The 20,839-nt window shown below is 52.8% G+C and overlaps 1 protein-coding gene across 1 annotated transcript; it reads left to right on the forward strand.

The window, feature by feature from the left end:
- The first annotated feature begins 4,510 nt into the window (after positions 1 to 4,510).
- Positions 4,511 to 20,613, forward strand: LOC105474295 (SPRY domain containing 3). The gene is made up of 11 exons (XM_011728867.3): positions 4,511 to 4,639; positions 7,565 to 7,711; positions 9,000 to 9,075; positions 9,911 to 10,035; positions 10,347 to 10,482; positions 11,355 to 11,540; positions 16,580 to 16,729; positions 17,183 to 17,240; positions 18,527 to 18,646; positions 18,733 to 18,905; positions 19,253 to 20,613. The coding sequence occupies exons 1-11, from the start codon at positions 4,617 to 4,619 to the stop codon at positions 19,385 to 19,387; spliced, it is 1,329 nt and encodes a 442-aa protein (XP_011727169.1). The 5' UTR covers positions 4,511 to 4,616; the 3' UTR covers positions 19,388 to 20,613.
- Positions 20,614 to 20,839: the final 226 nt, after the last annotated feature.

Genomic DNA, 20,839 nt, shown 5'->3' on the forward strand with positions numbered 1-20,839 from the left:
TCACTCTGTTGCCCAGGCTGGAGTGCAGTGGCAGCACAACCATGGCTCATTGCAACCTCTGCCTCCTGGGCTCAAGTAATCTTGCCATCTTAGCCTCCCAAGAAGCTGGGATTACAAGTGTGTGCCACCACACTGGCTAATTTTTAAATTTTCTGTAGAGACCAGGTCTCACTATGTTGCCAGGGCTGGTCTTGAACTCCTAGGCTCGAGCAATTCTCCCTGTGTTGGCCTCCCAAAGCACTGGAATTACAGGTGTCAGCCACCATGCCCAGCCTGAACGACTCTGTTAAAAAAAAAATGACAAGATAAGCTGCAGACTAGAAGAAAATATTTGTAAAGCACATATCTGATAAATAATTTGAATCCAGAATATATAAAGACTTTCTTTTTTTTTTTTTTTTTTTTGAGACGGAGTCTCGCTCTGTCGCCCAGGCTGGAGTGCAGTGGCGCGATCTCGGCTCACTGCAAGTTCCGCCTCCCGGGTTCACGCCATTCTCCTGCCTCAGCCTCCCGAGTAGCTGGGACTACAGGCGCCCACAACCGCGCCCGGCTAATTTTTTGTATTTTTAGTAGAGACGGGGTTTCACCGTGGTCTCGATCTCCTGACCTTGTGATCCGCCCGCCTCAGCCTCCCAAAGTGCTGGGATTACAGGCGTGAGCCACCGCGCCCGGCTATACTTTCAAAATGTAATAAGAAACAATTTTTTGAAATGAGCAAGTGATTTAATCAGACACTTCACCAGAGAAGATATATGGATGACAAATAAGCATGTGAAAAGATGCTCAACCTCGTTAGTCACTAGGGAAATGCAAATCAAAAGTGAAGTGAAGTGAGAAAAGAAGCCAGACACACCCCACCTCAAAGAGCATTTACTGTATGATTCCACTTAAATAAAATTCTAGGAAATGTTAACTAAGCTAGTGACAAAAAGGCAGGTTAGTGGGCTGGGTGTGGTGGCTCATGCCTGTAATCCCAGCACTTTGGGAGACTGAGGCAGAAGTTCGAGACCAGTCTGGCCAACCGGTGAAACCCCGTCTCTACTAAAAATACAAAAATTAGCCAGGCATGGTGGTGGGCGCCTATAATCCCAGCTACTTGGGAAGCTGAGGCAGGAGAATCCCCTCAACCTGGGAGGTGGAGCTTGTAGTGAGCCGAGATTGCCCCAATGCTCTCCAGTCTGGGTGACAGAGTGAGACTCTGTCTCAAAAAAAAAAAAAAAAGTTTCAAAAAGCAGAGTAGTGGTTCGTAGGGATGAAAGAGTGAGAGAGAGGGATTATAAAGGAACATGAGGAAATTTTTAGGGATGATGATGATATGGTCACTATCTTGGGTGTGGTGAGATTTTCATTTTTGTAGGTGTATACATAGCTTATCAAATTGCATACCTTGGCCAGGTGCAGTGGCTCTACCTGTAATCCTCGCACTTTGGGAGGCTGAGGTGGGAGGGTTGTTTGAGCTCAGGAGTTTGAGACTAACCTGGGCAACACAGTGAGACTTTGCTCTAATTAAAAAACAAAAAAAGGAAAGGAATAAATTGTACACCTTAAATATATATGGTGTATTGTATGTCGGTTATACGGCAATAAAGTTGTTTATTCAAATACATGTAGACACCAAGCACAAATTACCAACTGGGTCCTGAGCATGCCAGTGGATGGATAATTCACCAAAAAGGCCAGCCCCACACCTGGAACTTGAAGGTGAGGAAATCCCGAGTGGAATCACCAACCATCAGTAACAGTATGGAAACACCTTCTTCTGCCATTTCTCTCCATGTCTGACCCTAGCCAGCTAGCTAGTTAGTTTCTGGAATGAGCCCTTATCTGGGATGAACATGACTCTGGCAGCCTCCTAAGATTGTCCCTCTCGGGCCGGGCGCGGTGGCTCAAGCCTGTAATCCCAGCACTTTGGGAGGCCGAGACGGGCGGATCACGAGGTCAGGAGATCAAGACCATCCTGGCTAACACGGTGAAACCCCGTCTCTACTAAAAAATACAAAAAACTAGCCGGGCGAGGTGGCGGGCGCCTGTAGTCCCAGCTACTTGGGAGGCTGAGGCAGGAGAATGGCGTGAACCCGGGAGGCGGAGCTTGCAGTGAGCCGAGATCCGGCCACTGCACTCCAGCCTGGGCGACAGAGCAAGACTCCGTCTCAAAAAAAAAAAAAAAAAAAAAAAAAAAGATTGTCCCTCTCTTGCTGCCTTTGGGAAGAGCTGAGTTCAGTGTCGAGGTATTTTCATAACACAAGAAGAGGAGCGGAGGAGAAGCAATGGGGGAATCAGAAGGAGGTGGAGATGAGTTGGAAGGGTAGCTATTCAGAACTGAGTCATCCAGGGGCTGGAAGGGAGCTAAGAGAACACATACTTCAATAATTCTTGTTTAGGGATGAGAACACCAAGACCTTGACCTTTTAGTCACACAGAATTGGGGCTCTAATCCAGGTTTCCCGGTTTCCCATCTCATCTGTTCCCATCACCCATTTCCGTTATGCCGAGTGGGCACTATTTACGATATGCGAGTTGGTGGCTTTCCTTGCACTCAACACGTTAGAGTGAAGGGGTGGCCTGCCCCTCCACACCTGTGGGTGTTTCTCGTTAGGTGGAACGAGAGACTTGAGAAAAGAAATGAGACACACAGACAAAGTATAGAGAAAGAGAAAGTGGGCCCAGGGGACTGGCGCTCAGCTAACAGAGGACCCACGCCAGCACCCGTCTCTGAGTTCCCTTAGTATTTATTGATAATTATCTTTACCATCTTAAAGATAAGGGAGTGGCAGGACAATAGGATCATTGTAGGGAGGAAATCGGCAGTAAGACATATGAACAAAAACCTCTGTGACGTGAATAAGTTTAAAGGAAAATGCTGTGCCTTGAGATGCATATGCAAACATCTCCATAAACCTTTTAGCATTACTTCAGCCTATCACATGAGGAGAAACCTTGGACAATACCTAGCTTTCCTAGGCAGAGGTCCTTGCGACCTTTGGCCGTGTAGGTGTCCCTGGGTAGTTGAAATTAAGAGAATGGTGATGACTTTTAACCAGCAAGCTGCCTTCAGGCACTTGTTTAACAAAGACACATCCTGCACAGCCCAAAATCCATTAAACCTTGAGTCACCGCAGCACATGTCTCTTGCAAGGACAAGGTTAAAGGTAAGGTCACAGATTAACAGCATCTCAAATACAGAACAAAACGGAGTCTCTTATGTCTACTCCTTTCTATATAGACACAGTAACAGGCTGATCTCTCTTTCCTTTCCCCACATTAGAGTACCTAGTGTGATGAGAATAGGATAGTTCAGTGTCTGAAGGAACTCATAGTCTAGTAGAGACGGGTCTACACACACAAGTGATTCCAATAACGAAAGCAAGACAGTAATAAGTGTTATAAATGGCCGGGCGCAGTGGTTCACGCCTGTAATCCCAGCATTTTGGGAGGCCAAGGCAGGCGGCTAACGAGGTCAGGAGATCGAGACCATCCTGGCTAACACGGTGAAACCCCATCTCTACTAAAAATAAAAAAAAAATCAGCCAGGCGTGGTGGTGTGCGCCTGTAGTCACAGCTATTCGGGAGGCTGAGGCAGGAGAATGGTGTGAACCAGGGAGGTGGAGCTTGCAGTGAGCCGAGACCCTGCCACTTGCACTCCAGCCTGGGTGACGGAGTGAGACTACATCTCAAAAAAAACAAAAACAAAAACAAAAACAAAAAAACAAAAAAAAACCAGTGTTATAAATAAGTGTTATAAATGAAGTGTTATAAATCTTTCCGTCCAGAAAAGAGAGATATGGTGATGGGAAGGGAGCAAGGAAGTCCTCATGTAGGAGTCCAATCCCCCAGAATGGCAGATAGACACTCTTTATTAGGTGTTCAATAAATATTTATGTCTTCCTCCCTTCACATTCTGACCCCAGTCTAACTTTCCTTCAGCCTACCAAATCCCTGTGTTCCTCCACAGAACGCCGCTTCGTGCCACTGTGCCTTCTGCATCCCAAGTTCTCTCCTCCTGGAATGGAATGTTCTTGCCAATAATGAGCGAGCAGTGCCATGAAACGGAGCTCGGGAGGGTATACAGCATACAGTAACAGTTAAGCGCGCAGGCTATCGAGGCCAGCCTCTGGCCCATCCGTAAAAAGGAGATAATAAGATTTATTTCATAAGTCTGCACCATGGATTAAATGGACATTCCGGTAAAGCTTTTAGTCCGGCGCGGAACGAGGGCTCAAATAATACTCGTAATACTCGCAAGGTTTATGCGAGCTTGGCCACCTTCTCCGCCCGTCCCGTCCCGCCCGGCGCCGCTCAGGAGCCGCCCCCTGTCCGCCACAGCGGCGCCCAGGCACCCAGCAGCGTCCGCGCTGCCACGTCGCCTTGGCTCAACCCAGCGACAGCCGGGTTAACTAAACCCGGCCCTGAGCTGGGTACCCAGGGCACCGGGCCGCGCCCCACACCCGGCCTACGCCCTCCGATTGGCTCCTGCAGGTGCCCGTCGTCAGAGGCCGTTGCTGATTGGCTTAGGTGGGGGACGGGGCGGGCCTCGAGGAGTGAAGGAAAGGCGGGGACCCGGATGTGTGTGGCGGCGGCGGCCGAAGAGCTTGTGTGCGGAGCTGAGAGGCCTATGGATGAGGAGGACGCGGCGGCCCCGGTAGGCGGGGATCGGGGGCGGGGTCCCGTAGGCCTCGTATCTCCCCGGAGCCTGAAGTGCAAGGCGGGGGTCCTGGGCGGGAGCTACGGGGCCAGGGGCGGGGCCCTGCGCTGTGGTCACTGGGCTTCCTCTGTCGGCGCACCCTCGGCCCAGTGCAGGGCCTGGGGAGACTGGGCGTAGGCACACGGATAGGCTGGGGCCCCGCTGCTCCCGGGTCTCATCTCAGTGATCAAGCTGTGCCCGGGGAGGAGACGGGGCCCAGTAGGGCCGCCACTCGCCCGTGGCAAGGCTGTGCGGTCTGGGCAACCAGCATCTACCTGGGGTCGAGCCCAGGCTGAGTGCCTGGGAGTGGAATCTTAGGGCTGTCTGTCCCACAGGTGCCTACTCTTCTGGGCCACGTGGTGGGTTGTAGCTACTGCATTAAGAGTCGTAATTTGCGCATTGGGATCAAATTCAGCCCACCCAAGGCTTACTAAGCACCTACCGTGTGCAAGGCAATGCCAGGCCTTAAGAAACCCCTGTCCCAGGGTTTGGGGAATGGGAAGAGAAGAGTACTTCACCTCTTTCTCACTTTTGACTCCCAGGAAAAATCATTCATTCATTTATATGTAGAAAGTTGTTTAAATACGGCCGGGCGCGGTGGCTCAAGCCTGTAATCCCAGCACTTTGGGAGGCGAAGACGGGCGGATCACGAGGTCAGAAGATCGAGACCATCCTGGCTAACATGGTGAAACCCCGTCTCTACTAAAAAATACAAAAAACTAGCCGGGCGAGGTGGTGGGCGCCTGTAGTCCCAGCTACTCGGGAGGCTGAGGCAGGAGAATGGCGTAAACCCAGGAGGCGGAGCTTGCAGCAAGGTGAGATCGCGGCCACTGCACTCCAGCCTGGGCTACAGAGCGAGACTCCGTCTCAAAAAAAAAAGAAAGTTGTTTAAATACCTGGATCATCCCACTCCCATCCATCAGCGCTGCTACCAACTTAGTGGATGTCATTTCTCATCCGAACTGCTGCAACAACCTCTGAATTGTTTTCCCACATCTGTTCTTGATCCTCTTGTGATCAGTTCTCCAACCAGCAGCTGGAATGATCTTTAGGAATTGATTAAGATCGTGGCCTTTTTTTTTTTTTTTTTTTTTTTTGAGATGGAGTTTCACCCTGTCTCCGAGGTTGGAGTGCAGTAGGACGATCTCGGCTTACTGCAACCTCCACTTCCCAGGTTCAAGCGATTCTCTTACCTCAGCCTTCTGAGTAGCTGGGATTACAGGCACGCACCACCACGCCTGGCTGATTTTTTTGTATTTTTAGTACAGACGGGGTTTCACCATGTTGGTCAGGCTGGTCTTCAACTCCTGACCTTGTGATCCACCCACCTCAGCCTCCCAAAGTGCTGGGATCACAGGCTTGAGCCACCAGGCCCAGGATCATTGTGCTTTTTTTTTTTTCTTTTCTTTTTTGAGACAGGGTCTTGCTCTGTCAGCCATGCTGGAGTGTAGTGGCGCAATCAGAACTCACTGCAGCCTTGACCTACCATACTCAAGCCATCCTCAGTCTCTTTAGTAGCTGGGACTACAGGTGCACACTGCCACACCTGGCTCATTGTTTTAATTTTTGGTAGAGATAAGCTCTCCCTATGTTGCCCCGGCTGGTCTGGAAGTCCTGGCCTCAAGTGATCCTCCCGCCTCAGCCTCCCAAGGTGCTGGGATTGCAGGCATGAGCCATCATACCTGGCCAATCATGGCATTTCCTTGCTACAACCCTCTAGAGGTTTCCATCTTGGAATAAAATCCAAACTCCTTACTATTGTCTGTAAGGCCTTGATCTGACTCCTGCCTTGTTCTCATCTTGTACATTCTCCCTCATATTCCCTTCACACCAGCTGTCCATGCCTTCTTTCTGTTTCTCTACCATGCCAGCTCTCTTCCACCCAAGGACCTGTGGCTGCTCTTCCTGCCTGGAATATGCCTGGCTTGCCTAGCTCCTTTTCTTTTTTTTTTTTTTTTTTTGAGATGGAGTCTTGCTCTGTCACCCAGGCTGGAGTGTAGTGGCCGGATCTCAGCTCACTGCAAGCTCTGCCTCCTGGGTTCAGGCCATTCTCCTGCCTCAGCCTCCCGAGTAGCTGGGACTACAGGCACCCGCCACCTCGCCTGGCTAGTTTTTTTGTATTTTTTAGTAGAGACGGGGTTTCACCGTGTTAGCCACGCTGGTCTCGATCTCCTGACCTCGTGATCCGCCCGTCTCGGCCTCCCAAAGTGCTGGGATTACAGGCTTGAGCCACCGCGCCCGGCCTTTTTTTGAGACGGAGTCTCGCTCTGCCGCCCAGGCTGGAGTGCAGTGGCCGGATCTCAGCTCACTGCAAGCTCCGCCTCCCGGGTTCAAGCCATTCTCCTGCCTCAGCCTCCCGAGTAGCTGGGACTACAGGCGCCCGCCACCGCGCCTGGCTAGTTTTTTGTATTTTTTAGTAGAGACGGGGTTTCACCGTGTTAGCCAGGATGGTCTCGATCTCCTGACCTCGTGATCCACCCGTCTCGGCCTCCCAAAGTGCTCCTTTTCAACTCAAATGTCACCTCCTCAGAGAGACCGCCTCTGTCCACTCTGTCCACTGCCTCCAGATTCTTTATCATATCACCCTGTTCTTTTCTCAGCTGCAATTATGTCTGTTTATTGCCTGTCATGTCCACCTCCCAGCGTGTGAGAATGGGAATCCTGTCCATCTTGTTCACAGCTCCATCACTAGCATGGAGAAGAGCGCACATAGTAGGAGCTTGGTAAATGTTTGTTGAATGGAAGGACGAAGATGGGGGTTGTTGAGGTCAATCTGGGCAGCTAGCCTCAAGGCCAGTGCCTTCTCTACATTCTGGGTCACACAGGCTAAGGTGCTTTACTCAGGGCCCTGCCTTCTCCTCAATCCCCTTCTCCCCTTGGCAGGTTTGTTCTCATGAACAAGATGGATGACCTCAACCTGCACTACCGGTTTCTGAATTGGCGCCGGCGGATCCGGGAGATTCGAGAGGTCCGAGCTTTCCGGTATCAGGAGAGGTTCAAACATATCCTTGTAGATGGAGATACTTTAAGGTGAGTTTAGGGGAGTGCTTCCACATTTTCTTCTCTGTTCCAGATCTTAGAGAGGAAAGGGATTTTTTTTTTTTCCCCAGAGAAGGGGACTGTGCACAGGGAAAGGGGGATGCCCTTGACTCCAGAGGCTTTTCTTTTTCTTTTTTTTTTTGTTAAGACAGAATCTCACTCTGTCACCCAGGCTGCAGTGCAGTGGCGTGATCTTGGCTCACTGCAACCTCCGCCTCATGGGTTCAAGCAATTCTCCTGCCTCAGCCTCCCAAGTAGCTGGGATTACAGGTGTGTACCACCACATACGGCTAATATTTTTGTAATTTTTGTAGAGACAGGGTTTCACCATGTCGGCCAGGCAAGTCTCGAACTCCTGACCTCAAGTGATCCACCCGCCCAGAGGCCTTTCTGAGTGAAGCAGTGTGTGCTGCCTCACCCTGCACTCACCTCTGCCTCTGTCACTGGGTGGCTCTGTCCTCATCCAGCAAGGAGGGGATCCAGCTGGGTAGGGGAAGGGATCATGTCAGACACAGGAGGCTGCTGGGGTCTCAGGAGCTTCGCAGGCGCTTTGTTAAGACTCCAGTGGGGTTCCTGAGTCTCCTGCCTCTGTCTCAGGGATTGGGTCTAGCAAAGACTGGCTGTTTCAAAGGCAGTTGATTTCCTATTTGGGGAAGGGCCATTGTATAGTGTACCCTGTACACCAACTCCTGTATTTCCAGCCCCTTGGCTTGTGTGTGTGTTTCCTCCCTCTTTTCTGGCTTGAACCCCTTCCCTGACTCCTTCTGAGCCCATGCTCTCACAAAGTTCCACTGAAGAGGGAAGAAAGTAGTGCTGTTTAACTAGAGGCAAGAAAGCTGAGGAATGGGAACTGAATCACTGTCTTCCAGTTGATGAAGGGCTTTGGTAAAGAGGATAGAGACCAGCCATTCTCCAGCTCCACTGAGGACAGAGCTAGAGGAAAAGGGCCGAAGCTGCAGCACGAGAGATTGAGGTTAAACAGGGTTGTGAGACCTCTCTTAGGCAAGTAAAGGAGGCTCTACGTTCTTTTCCTCCTGGAAATGAAGAAACCAGGCTTGCACTGGTCTGGTATGGGTTGGATTCCAGCTGGAGACTGTGAGAGAAGTAGGGTGAGGTGACCTTAAGTATCTGGTTATGATGTCTGCCGATGTACTGAAGTGCGGCCTGATGGATTCTCCTGTGTGCTGGCCCTTGCAGGGTAAGGGTGGGAGATGCTGAGGCCCTCCCCCTACTCTTGGGCTAGGCTGTTAATGGAATTTCCCCCTCATTCCTCCTTCAGTTACCATGGAAACTCTGGTGAAGTTGGCTGCTACGTGGCTTCTCGACCCCTGACCAAGGACAGCAATTATTTTGAGGTGATCAAGGCAGTGGTTGGGCAGAGCAGGGGATGAGCCCAGGGGTGAGATCATTAAGCCCCAAGGAGCTCCTTTACTAGATGTATGACCTGGGCCTTTTAATTTTCCATCAGGGCTGTCCTGTTGGCTGGGAAATAGGTGCAGGATAGCACGGCCCCTCATTTGAGAGATAGGTGCCCTGGAGACCTGTCACCCTGTCCCTTCTGCTCTCCTGCCCCTTACCTAGGTACACTTTGACCCATATCCCAGACCTTGACTCATGTCCCCTAACCCAAACCCACCATACAGGGACGTGAGTCCTATCTTTCTCCAAAGCTTGGGAGTAATTTTCTTTTTTTTTTTTTTTTTTTGAGACGGAGTCTTGCTCTGTCACCCAGGCTGGAGTGCAGTGGCCGGATCTCAGCTCACTGCAGCCTCCGCCTCCCGGGTTCACGCCATTCTCCTGCCTCAGCCTCCCGAGTAGCTGGGACTACAGGCGCCCGCCACCTCGCCCGGCTAGTTTTTTGTATTTTTTAGTAGAGACGGGGTTTCACCGTGTTAGCCAGGATGGTCTCGATCTCCTGACCTTGTGATCCACCTGCCTCGGCCTCCCAAAGTGCTGGGATTACAGGCTTGAGCCACCGCGCCCGGCCGCTTGGGAGTAATTTTCTAAGTGAAACAGGCACCCACTCTCACCAGTTCCCCCATCTGAGTATCTTATCTTTTTTCCTGATTCCCATGTCCTTTTTCTCTTTGAGCCTCAGCCCCCTTTAATCTCTAAGTCCCCTTCCCCCACCCCCAGCAATTCATCCCATTTTCCAGCCCTGCTGACTGTGCCCTGCTCTCTTCTCTCCAGGTGTCTATTGTGGACAGTGGAGTCCGGGGCACCATTGCTGTGGGGCTGGTCCCTCAGTACTACAGCTTGGATCACCAGCCTGGCTGGTTGCCTGACTCTGTAGCCTACCATGCTGATGATGGCAAGTGAGTTGCCTCCTGTGCAACCTGGCCCTTTTCCTATGAATTTGGGAATCTTAGATCTGAAGAACTACGTTGGGCTGGCTTTTCCCATTCGGTGTTTCATAGACTTTTCTGGGCAGGACGGGGAAGTGGCCTGGCAGCTACCCTTGAAGGCTTACAGACTAGAGGAGGGTGATGCTCATGCCAGGACATAAGTGGGTACCATCACAGAGTGACCAGGAGCAGCAAGATGAGGATGAGGCCTCTGGTGTCAGTGCTGGGGAGAAGTTGGGAGGCCAGGCTCGGGTCCTGTGTCTGTACTATTCTGTCTGCAGGCTGTACAATGGCCGAGCCAAGGGCCGCCAGTTTGGGTCAAAGTGCAACTCCGGGGACCGGATTGGCTGTGGCATTGAGCCTGTGTCGTTTGATGTGCAGACTGCCCAGATCTTCTTCACCAAAAATGGGAAGCGGGTGAGTGGGAAATCGTGGGTGGGATTTATGTGGCTGAAATCTGCCGAAGGATTTGTGGGGAGTGATTAGGAAAAGCCTGCTGGTTGGGGCTTGCCCAGGGACCCTTGCACTGAGTTCCCATCTCCTCCAGTCCAGCCTCAGATTCTCCTGAAGTCTCCTGTGTGTAAGAGAAGATACTTCCCATGGCCAGAGGAAGCTGGGACATTGCCCAGATGGCAGGCAGAGAGAGGCAAGTTAGTGGAGCAGAGGATGAGCAGGAATTGTGGGGAACAGAATTAGGTGATTTGGGGGAAGGTTTTGAGCAGATAAAAGAGAGGGGAAGATTATGGCCTGGCCATGTGAGCTGGAGGTCCTCTTTGGGTTTTGACTTGAGTGCTTTTGGGGATATGTCCTTTCTGTGTCCTGTTTTCCTTGTTTCACATCTCTTTCACTATCCTCTTCATAGAGAGACTATGTGTGGTGAGGAGATGGGACAGGAGCCAATAGAAGAGAGAGACACTCAGCTCTCTCCCTTCTATCCAATTCCATCTCCCACATTGGGAAACTGGTTTCTCAGGCCTTGGCCAAGGGGTCCTGCTGCCTTTAGCATCTGCACCTTGGCACTCTCCTATCCAGCACACGTACTGAAAGTATTTGGCAGCAAGTCAGGAGACTTGTGTTTGTCTTCTAGCTCTGTAGATACCTTGCTTAGCCAGGAGTACTTAGCACATTTGTAAACTTTTCTGCACCTCTGGGTTGCTTTTTTTTTTTTTTTTAATCTGTCAGTGTGTGCGATAATTATTGGTGCATCATCTTAAAAGTACCCTTGTAAGAATTAGGTGAGCTATGGAAAAGCAGGCCAGGCGGCAGCTCCCTCTTTCCCCCCGCTGCAGGTGGGCTCTACCATCATGCCCATGTCCCCAGATGGACTGTTCCCAGCAGTGGGCATGCACTCCCTGGGTGAGGAGGTGCGGCTGCACCTCAACGCTGAGCTGGGCCGTGAGGACGACAGCGTCATGATGGTGGACAGTTACGAGGACGAATGGGGCCGGCTACATGATGTCAGAGTCTGTGGGACTGTAAGTAGCGGGTGGGAGGGTGGGAGGGGCTGGGTCGGAGGAGGCTGGGCAGAACACCTGTGGGCGCATGGTCATGTCTGAATTGCTGGGAATGGGGAGTTGGGACAGTGTCTGTGTGGGGTTCGGCAGGATAGCCCAGGCTCTTGACATGAGTCCTTGAGTCCAGATCTGTGTTTTCTTTAGCACGTATTCCCTTTTCTTCACTTCCTCCTCTTTGGGGAACTCAGGTTCATAGTTTGACCCTGGGAACAAGCAGTTCTGCTTTGCCTTTTTTGGTTCCTTCAGCTTCTGGTGTCTTCTACAGCCCTGCACACCTGCCTTTGAGGGGCTGGGGGCTGATCTGGAGGCAAAATGCCTGGATCCCCCTCTTGGCTTGATCCCAGCTTAGCTGGCCCAGGCTTTTCATTCAAAGTGTTGTGGGGCAGGTGTGGTCAGAAGTCCCACACATGTGGTGGAAGGTTCTTAGCCATCTTTTTTGCGGAAGCGTCAGTGTCAGTCTCTGTTGTCTTATCCCTGCATTTGATAGAGGATTAGAATGGAGGCAGATAAAGATTCAGTGAGCATCCTTGCACCTCCAAAGCTTGCTTCATTTATCTTTTCCTCATACCTGCTTTAGTATGGATTTTAAGCTTCGTTGGGAAGCATGTGGAGCTTGAGAAAGGCAAATTCTTCCTCCCTGGATTTTAAGTTTTGTTGGAAAATTCATGAACCTTGAGAAAGGGAAATTCTTCCTATTGGCCTCAATACACTGTGCTGCATTGGGAGTGAAGGGACGCCAAGTCCAGGATCTGGCCCTGACCTCTAGTGGGCTGCTCAGCCCTCCCACTTTGAATTGTCCCTCTGCTACCCCCTTGTTCCTGGCCTGGCCTTTTTCTCCACCCTCTGGCCTTTCCACCCCAACTCAGGCTGTTTTCAACTCAGTCTTTTATAACAAAACAGAAGCAGTGGGGGGTGGGAGTGGATTAGGAGCCAGGCCTCCCCCTGGTAGAGTGGAACTCAGGAAAAATGACAGGAAGTGTGCCCTTCTGCTGCTTCTGACACTCTGCACCCCCTTCTGGCATCAGGGTCCCAGACTGCAGCGACCGAGAACTGAGAGACCTCAGATGCCCACTCCGTGACTCTCATGTCTCCTTTTTTTCCCTCAATCTACCATCATTCTGACAGTATCTAGAGTTAAACTTGGGGCTGAGCCAGGGCGATGTTCCAGCTCTCATCTCTGACCTCTCCTCAAGAGTTTTTTCCTGGCATCCTTTCTCTGCCTGGACCTGTCCCCACTCTGCTCTAAGCTCCTCCCAGGCAATCTTTTCTAATTGATGCAGAATCCTGTAGACATTTATAAATAGCCTTCCTTCCTCCCCACCCTCCCCCCAACACCTTCAGGCCACTTATTTAGGAGCTTTTTTTCTTTTTTAGACATAAGCTGTTGAATTGGGCCCTTCTCTCAGACCCTCACCCTAACTTGGGCCAGGTGGCAGGGTGGGAGCACTACTCCTGGGGCACCCGTTCCTCTGGGGCTGACTTGGGCATGAACCTCCTGAGGGACACGTGCCTTCTTCCAGTCATGCCACCTTTCCCTTTTTTTTTTTTTTTTTTTTTAAGACAGGCTCTCACTCTGTCACCCAGACTGGAGTGCTGGCTCACTTCAGCCTCCACCTCCCAGGCTCAAGGGATCCTCCCACCTTGACCTCCCAAATTGCTGGGATTAGAGGCATGAGCCACTGCACTGGGCCTCAACATTTGTTAGATTTGAGTCTTTGGATACAGACAGACCTGGCTCTTTCTTGAGTGGAATTCTTCCCCTGCCTCCTGTGGCCTGTTTCCCCTCCTAAAGAGGCCATCCCCCCAGAGCTCTGAGGGGGTTGAGGAATTGCTGGGGCACTTGCTCAGGGGTGGGAGTGTTGCCTCTTGCCTCATCCCTGCCCCCAGGCCTCGCAAAGTGAGGTAATGTGGTGGAGGGGAGCTGGGGGCGGTAGGTAACAGCTGGGGGATTAAACTCATTCTGTGTTTGTGCCCTGTTCACAGCTCCTCTGACAACTCCTTAGTGACAGGGGCAACAGCTTTGGTATACACAGGGTGGTGAATGAGGCCCCACCCTTCCAGGGGTCCTCCCCAGACCCAGCCCAGAGGGAGGCCGTGTTGGGGCCTGAGCTGGCCAGTGGAGAGTGTGTACTTGGTTCCTGTTTCAGTTGCTTGTGGGCCCTCAGGGCACTGAGCCCTTTGTTGCTCCTGTCAAGAGGATTTAGGGTCTCTGCTGGCAAGGGGAGGAGGGCGGATACCAGCAGGGGAGAAGAGGCTGGGAAGGTGCTACTGGTAGAGGGAGGGTGTGGAGTGCACGAGACTGTCCACACTCTGGTCTGCAGCCGCCACTCTGTGGCACTGAGTCACCTCTTTGGCTTCTTGGGGCTTTGGTGGTGTGTGTGTACTGGGGGGACACCCAAAGAAAGGGCTTCCTCTTCCCCCACCAAAAATGCAGAGAAACATTTCTGTTGATTGGACATTGTTTGAGAGGAGGACACGTAGGGTAGAGTTGTCTGGGGAGTGGTCATCGTCCTGGTTGGCCTAAGGGACCATTGTAGTTGGAAGTAATGGCTAAGATGAAAGATCATTTCCTTGTTTGTGATTGGCAGTTCCAGTGTAACCCCATTTCCTGATTTGGGGAGAGGCAGCAATGTGTATTGGTCATTCATTAAGTCTTCCCCTGTTTTTGGAAATCCAGGTAATTTTATTCTGATTTTACTGTTGAAGAAACCAAGGCTTAAGGAGGTGAATGTCATTTGCCTGAGGTTAGCAGCTGTTAAGTAATAGGAGTTAGGATTTGAACCCAGGTCTGTTGGATTCTGAGGCACAGATTGAGGCACCAGCATCAAGATCCTAACAGTTCAGACTCTAAGGGTTAACCTTAACTCCTCCTCTAGGTTCCCAACAGCTCCCAAGGAGGCAGAGGAATGTATTCAAGAAAGAATCTGTCAGGGAGGCCAAATATTCCCCCCACTTCCACCCCTCTGAGTTCTCTGGGAAGGCTCAGGAGGGGTCGGGGGAACTTTGTCCAGGAGCAGGAGAGTGGATCAGGAGGTTTCTGATGGCTTTCACTGTGAGGGCTGGGCTGCCCCCTCTGAAGAGGGCACGCTGTACAAGGCTCTCCTGTACACTGCACAGGTACCTAGTTGTCCAGGACATCAGCATTCTGTCTGAAGTGCTCTGCGGTTGGCAGGTGGAGAGTGGGTTTTAGAGACCCATGTTGGGGTAGTCTGTCCTGGCCTTTAGCGTGAGAAAGCACCTCCACCCTATCCGGAGACAGAAATGCAGCAGCTACCCTCTTCTGAGCTGAGGCAAAGGGAAGGGCTGGGCGGGTATTTCCCAAGGATCAGGATCTGGATCAGCTGTCTTTTGGCTCTGGAAATGGAGAACACTGTGTTTCCTACACCGAGGCCAGTTGGATAGAATGGGTCAAAGGCAGCTGTGGGGTCCCCCACCCAGTTCTGCAATGCTGGGTGGAGAGGGTGGGATGGGGGCTGCTCTGCCTGGGTGGAGTCTAAACTAGTTAATGTGGATCAAGCCACACCCCTCCTGGCTTGCTGGGGAGAGAGGCAGAGGAGGAACCCAGGCTGAGCAGAAAATACACCATGAACAGAATTCAAACAGTGTGGCCTTGGGGATGGGCTTAGGTGGTCTCCCGTGCATGCTGCTTTCCCCCTCATCCATCCCCAGTTATCTTTGGAGGAGGGAAGGATGGACTTGAGGTGGTGGGGCTTTGGGGATCCAGGGCTGAGAAGGGCACCAAGCCCCTCTAGTCCTACTCTCAGAAGGGGTTAGTAGCACCCTACTCTAAGCACCTGAGCTAAGCAGCCGGCCATCTGAGGCTGGGAGTGGGGATGCAGGAACAGCCTCTGCTGGAGACACACACAGGCTTCTGTGCTGGTGCAGGTGGGCATAATTCCTTTCCTGTTCAGGCAGGAATCTGTGAGAGGTGAGAGGCCAGCGTCCCAAAGCTTGCCAGGGAGACATGGAGGAGGTCCCCAGGCAGCATGTTTCCTTCAGGGCTGCAGGGGCGGGAGGGTAGAAGAAAGTCTTGAGGGGCAGTTGGGCTAATTAAAAGGAGATTAAGAAATCCCAGGTGAGGCTGAGGGTGGGGGAAAGGGGATGGGGTTGAGTCATCGCCCCACTATTACCATGACAACTGACAAATAAATCCTCCCAGATTGGGGGTTGCCGCCCCGTCGTGCCCAGGCAGGACCATTGTGGGACTGAAGAGTCCCAAGAACCCATCAGTCATCTCCCCTCTCCTACCTCCTTGCCCCTACTCCAGCTTGAATGAGCAATGAGGGGCTGGGAACAGCTAAGCCTGCCTCTGTCTTCATTTTGACCTCTCCCCTCCCTCACATGAAATGAGGGAGTAGAGCTGGGCATTCTGGGTCCCTGGGCTCCCCTCAGCACCTCCCTGACCCAGCTAAGAACAGCTGTGTTCACAGCCAAGTAAAACAAGGACCTTGAGAAATTATGTCAGGCCCATCCCAGGCAGAATTGGCTTCTGCACTCACCCCCTTCCTCTGAATATCTGGGGTTGGCACCTAACTTCTGCATCCTCCCTGTCCTCATTAGGCCCGCTGAGAAAGTCATCAAGTTTCCTCTCAGCCTAGTCTTGCTTCTCCTTTCCCCTGTGTTCGGGACCCTGGGTGGACCTTTCCCAGCAGGAAAGGCTGCAGGGTTCTTCACCGGGATGAGGATGTTATCTAGAGCCCCCTGGTGTGCCACCCCCCCAGCTGTGCCTCTTTCCCTGGCCTCCCAGAAAGCGTCGCGGGGAGGTGGGCATTCAGCAAGGGGCTCCCCCTGCTCATGCTCTCCCCTTTGCCTCCCACCCCATCCTGCTCTTCCATGCTGGCCTAGAACTTTGGAGCCACATTGTATCTCTAGGATTCTTTCCCTTTTAGCCAGAAGTTTTTGTCAAACCTGGGAAAGTGGGACCCAGACTGTCTTGGGCCCAGGTTTCCAGGGTGGGTGTCAGCCTGTCTCCTGACCCCTGTCTGGCTTTTCCCCCACAGCTGCTGGAGTACTTAGGGAAGGGCAAAAGCATCGTGGATGTGGGGCTGGCCCAGGCCCGGCACCCACTCAGCACCCGCAGCCACTACTTCGAGGTGGAGATCGTGGACCCTGGAGAGAAATGCTACATTGCCCTGGGGCTGGCACGGAAGGTGGGCACAAGGGCTAAACTTTTTTGCCCATGGAGCTGCTCAGGTCTGGGGCTGTTGGGGCAGTGCCAGGAAGCTCTTAGAAGAAACCAGGGGAGCCCAGACTTTGGAGGGAGGGTGTTAGCTGAGATGGAACACAGTTGTATGTGTCAGCTGTGTAAGAGTACACACCCCATGTGACCAAGGACCTGAGACAGGTCGTGACTGCACCACACACTAAGGCCTGGGAGGTGGGGGTGGGACATGCCATGGCTCTGGCCTTAAAAGCTTAACTAACACTTTCCTCACCCTCCCTGGTTCCCCTGAAGCCCCAGTGCCTGCAGGGTATGAGAGTGTGCGGGGTTGGCACTGTCTGGGTCATGGCCTGTTCCAGAGGTTCAGATGCCACTCGCCACTCTCTCCTGTCTTCTTGTTTATACGTGGGACCATACATTTTCTTTTTTCTTCTGGATGCAGGACTATCCCAAGAACAGGCACCCTGGCTGGAGCAGAGGGTCTGTGGCTTATCATGCAGGTGAATAGTGGGCTGCCTGGGAAAGGTGGGATGGTGGGAGATGTGGAGGCATAGGGATATCCACTTTCCCCTCTCATGGCCCCTCACAAATGGCCTCGCTCTTTGCCCTGCTGCTGGCTGACCTCCCCTTCCCAAATCGCTAGTGCTTCCTCCCATCTGTGTTTTCCTCCCAGCTCTGGAAACCGGGGGAGCAGGACAGGAGAGGGAGATCTGGGCCCAGAGGGACATTCCAGGCCGCTGAGCTGGTCCCCTCTGTGCCCTTCCTGCAGATCCTCATTTTCTTGATTTATTTTTATTTTTTGCTGCTTGGTTTCCTTTAGGACTTTAGGGCTTTCTTTAGAAGAAAACTGAGCCCAGAGTTCCCCGACTCACCTCCCCTTGCCTGCCCTCCTTGGGTGTTCATTCCTTTCCTAGGGCCCCCTCCTCTGACTCCTTTCCTAAGGGTTTCCCCCTTACCCCCTTGAGCAGATGGATACTACGTCTCTTTTTTTTTTTTTTTTTTTTTTTGAGATGGAGTCTCGCACTCTCGCCCAGGCTGGAGTGCAGTGGCGCAATCTTGGCTCACTACAAGCTCTGCCTCCCGGGTTCACGCCATTCTCCTGCCTCAGCCTCCTGAGTAGCTGGGACTACAGGCACCCGCCACCAGGCCCAGCTAATTTTTCGTATTTTTAGTAGAGACGGAGTTTCACTGTTTTAGCCAGGATGGTCTCGATCTCCTGACCTTGTAATCCACCCGCCTCGGCCTCCCAAAGTGCTGGGATTACAGGCGTGAGCCACTGCGCCTGGCTGATACTACATCTCTTTATTTTTTTGGTGCCCCCTTCCCACATCTCTCTCTCCATCTTTTTCTTTTTTCTTTTTTTTTTTTGAGACGGAGTCTCACTCTGTTGCCTAGACTGGAGTGCAGTGGCACGATCTTGGCTCACTGCAACCTCTGCCTCCCAGGCTCAAGTGATGCTCCCACCTCAGCCTCCCAAGTAGGTGGGATTACAGATGAGTGCCACCACGCCTGGCTAATTTTTGTATTTTTAGTAGAGATGTTTCGTCATGCTGGCCATACTGGTCTCAAATTCCCGACTTCAGGTGATCCACCCGCCTCGGCCTCCCAAAGTCCTGGGATTCCAGGCGTGAGCCACTGCGCCCGGCCTTTCTCTCCATCTTTGTTTCCGCCCTGACCCTTCCCTTCCTCTGAGGGATGGGAAGTGTTCAGCTTCATGGGGCCGCTCTGGGGGTGTGTTGTCAGCTCTCCTTCCTCAAGTGTGTGTCCTCTCCCCTCCCCCCAACAGACGATGGGAAGATCTTCCATGGCAGCGGTGTGGGGGACCCCTTTGGGCCACGCTGTTACAAAGGGGACATCATGGGCTGTGGAATCATGTTCCCCCGGGACTACATTTTGGACAGTGAGGGTAAGTGGGGTGGGGGTGGCCAACCAGGCTGCTTGGGGCTGAGGGTGGAAAGGCACCACAGGAGCTCAGGTTTCCTGGTCCCCCAGGGGACAGTGATGACAGTTGTGACACAGTGATCCTGTCTCCGACTGCCCGGGCTGTCCGGAATGTGCGGAATGTCATGTACCTGCACCAGGAAGGGGAAGAGGAAGAGGAGGAAGAGGAAGAGGAAGAGGATGGGGAAGAGATAGAGCCGGAGCATGAGGGCAGGAAGGTGGTGGTGAGTAGGGAGAGTTTGGGGTGGGACCAGGGTTCTTGGGTCTGGGCAAAGGGTGGGTATTAGTGGGGAGTAGAACTCACAACCAGGGTGGGAAAGACGGGAAGCTCTGGCGCTGCCCAAGGGCTGTTCCAAGCTCCAGGGGCTGCTGAGATGGGGAGACAGTCTTGGGAGGCTGTTTTCTAGCCTCAGCATGCCCTCTGGTGGTCACTTCCCATATCACCTTAACTGTCCCTCTCCAGCCCCGCTGCAAGTTGGGGTGATTGGGGTTCAGGCCTGTGGAGCTCCAGCATCCTCAGGGAAGAGGCCACAGCCTGCTTGCTCCATTCCTCTCCCCACCTCCTCCCCAGGTTTTCTTCACTCGGAATGGCAAGATCATTGGGAAAAAGGATGCTGTTGTTCCTTCTGGAGGCTTCTTCCCCACCATTGGAATGCTGAGCTGCGGGGAGAAAGTCAAAGTAGATCTGCACCCCTTGAGTGGCTAGGGCCTCCCCTCCAGACCTGCTTCTTCTCCCTGCCCACCCTCTGCTGGGCCAGGCACCCAGTTCCTGACTTCCCAGAGGATTCATTTACCCAGCAGGCCCCTGGAGGTGTGTAGTCACTCTGCCCCCACTGGCTCAGGCCCGTCACGCTTCTCTGTGCCCACGTTTCTGACCTGGTGCTGCCACTGTTGTCAGTCCCTGGGCCTGAGTCCCTGGTTGGACAGGAATGGATCCAAAGAATGGTGTTGGGATGTGGGTGGTCCCACTCGCTTCGGTCGGTGGGCTTCTGGATCCCCCTTTCCTTCACTGGCCCCATGTGGGTGGAGAAGCGTGAGCACCCTATCTCAGCTGCTATTTAGGCATGATGCTTTGTAGAGGGTGGAGTAGACAGCCCCCTCCCCTACTCACCATGGTATTTCTCCTTGAATTCCTCTTTCTTGTTTTCTTTCCTGGTTGTGTGAACCAGTTGCTGCTGTCATACCCCTGGCAGGGCCAGGGGACCTCTCTTTGGTCATCTCTGTCCTTTCACTAGCTGCTGCCCCAGAAGACTCCTCTAGGCTCTGCATTCTTTCCCTTGAGAGCTGGCTCCCCACCCCAGCCTGCTCAGGCACCACAGAGAATCTGCATCTCTGGCTCCCCATACCTGGACCCACATAGGTGGGTGCCTGTTGCATGTTTAAGAGAGAGGGGCTGTGAGGTGACAGGGCACTAGGACCTTCGCTCCTTTTCCCCTTCCATCCTTTCTTTGCCAGTGCCACCCATGTCCCTAACTCCCAGGTACTGGGGCTGAGGCTCTGGGGCCTGTCTCCCTGTCAGCGTGAGGGCAACACCCCAGAGCCTCAGCCGAGCAAGCCCAGAGGGGCAGCGTGGCCTCTCCCTCCCCTTTTCCTGCCCCGTCCCATGCCTCAGCTTGCTGCTTGTGCCAGTTGCCTGTTTCGCTTCCGTGTTTGATTCTAGCACTTACATGTGTCGTCCCCACCGAGCCCTCTATTTCCTAATCCCTCAACCCCTGACCCCCTCCCCATAACAGTGACTTCTCCATGGAGGAAGAGGGAGCAGGAGCTGTTGGTCTTGGTTTGCACAGAGCGGGTAGGGCTGGGGGGAAAGCGGGTGAGCTGTTGTGCTGCTGGGCCTCCCTTTGGCCCTCGCTTCCTGCCCTATGATGTATGAAATGTATGTACAGACCAGAGATGTTTATACAGCCAATAAAGATGGAGTTTCCGTATTTATCAGTATGGCCGGAACCAGGAGCCTTTCCAGTCCACAGGGCTAGGAACAGGACTGCTGGGCGGGGGCAGCCGAGGGCAGCTTGCTCGTGGGGTGATCTAGACCAGCGTTGGGCCAGGGATGGGAATCATATGTTCTATGGGCCTGGCTGTAGGCCTGGGCCCTGGGATGCCCCCAGGAAGCACAGATACGTCCCCTGGGAGATGAGGCTTTGACCCTCCTGTGAAT

The sequence above is a fragment of the Macaca nemestrina genome, chromosome 10 (assembly GCF_043159975.1).
Source record: "Macaca nemestrina isolate mMacNem1 chromosome 10, mMacNem.hap1, whole genome shotgun sequence".
Lineage (NCBI taxonomy): Eukaryota > Metazoa > Chordata > Mammalia > Primates > Cercopithecidae > Macaca > Macaca nemestrina.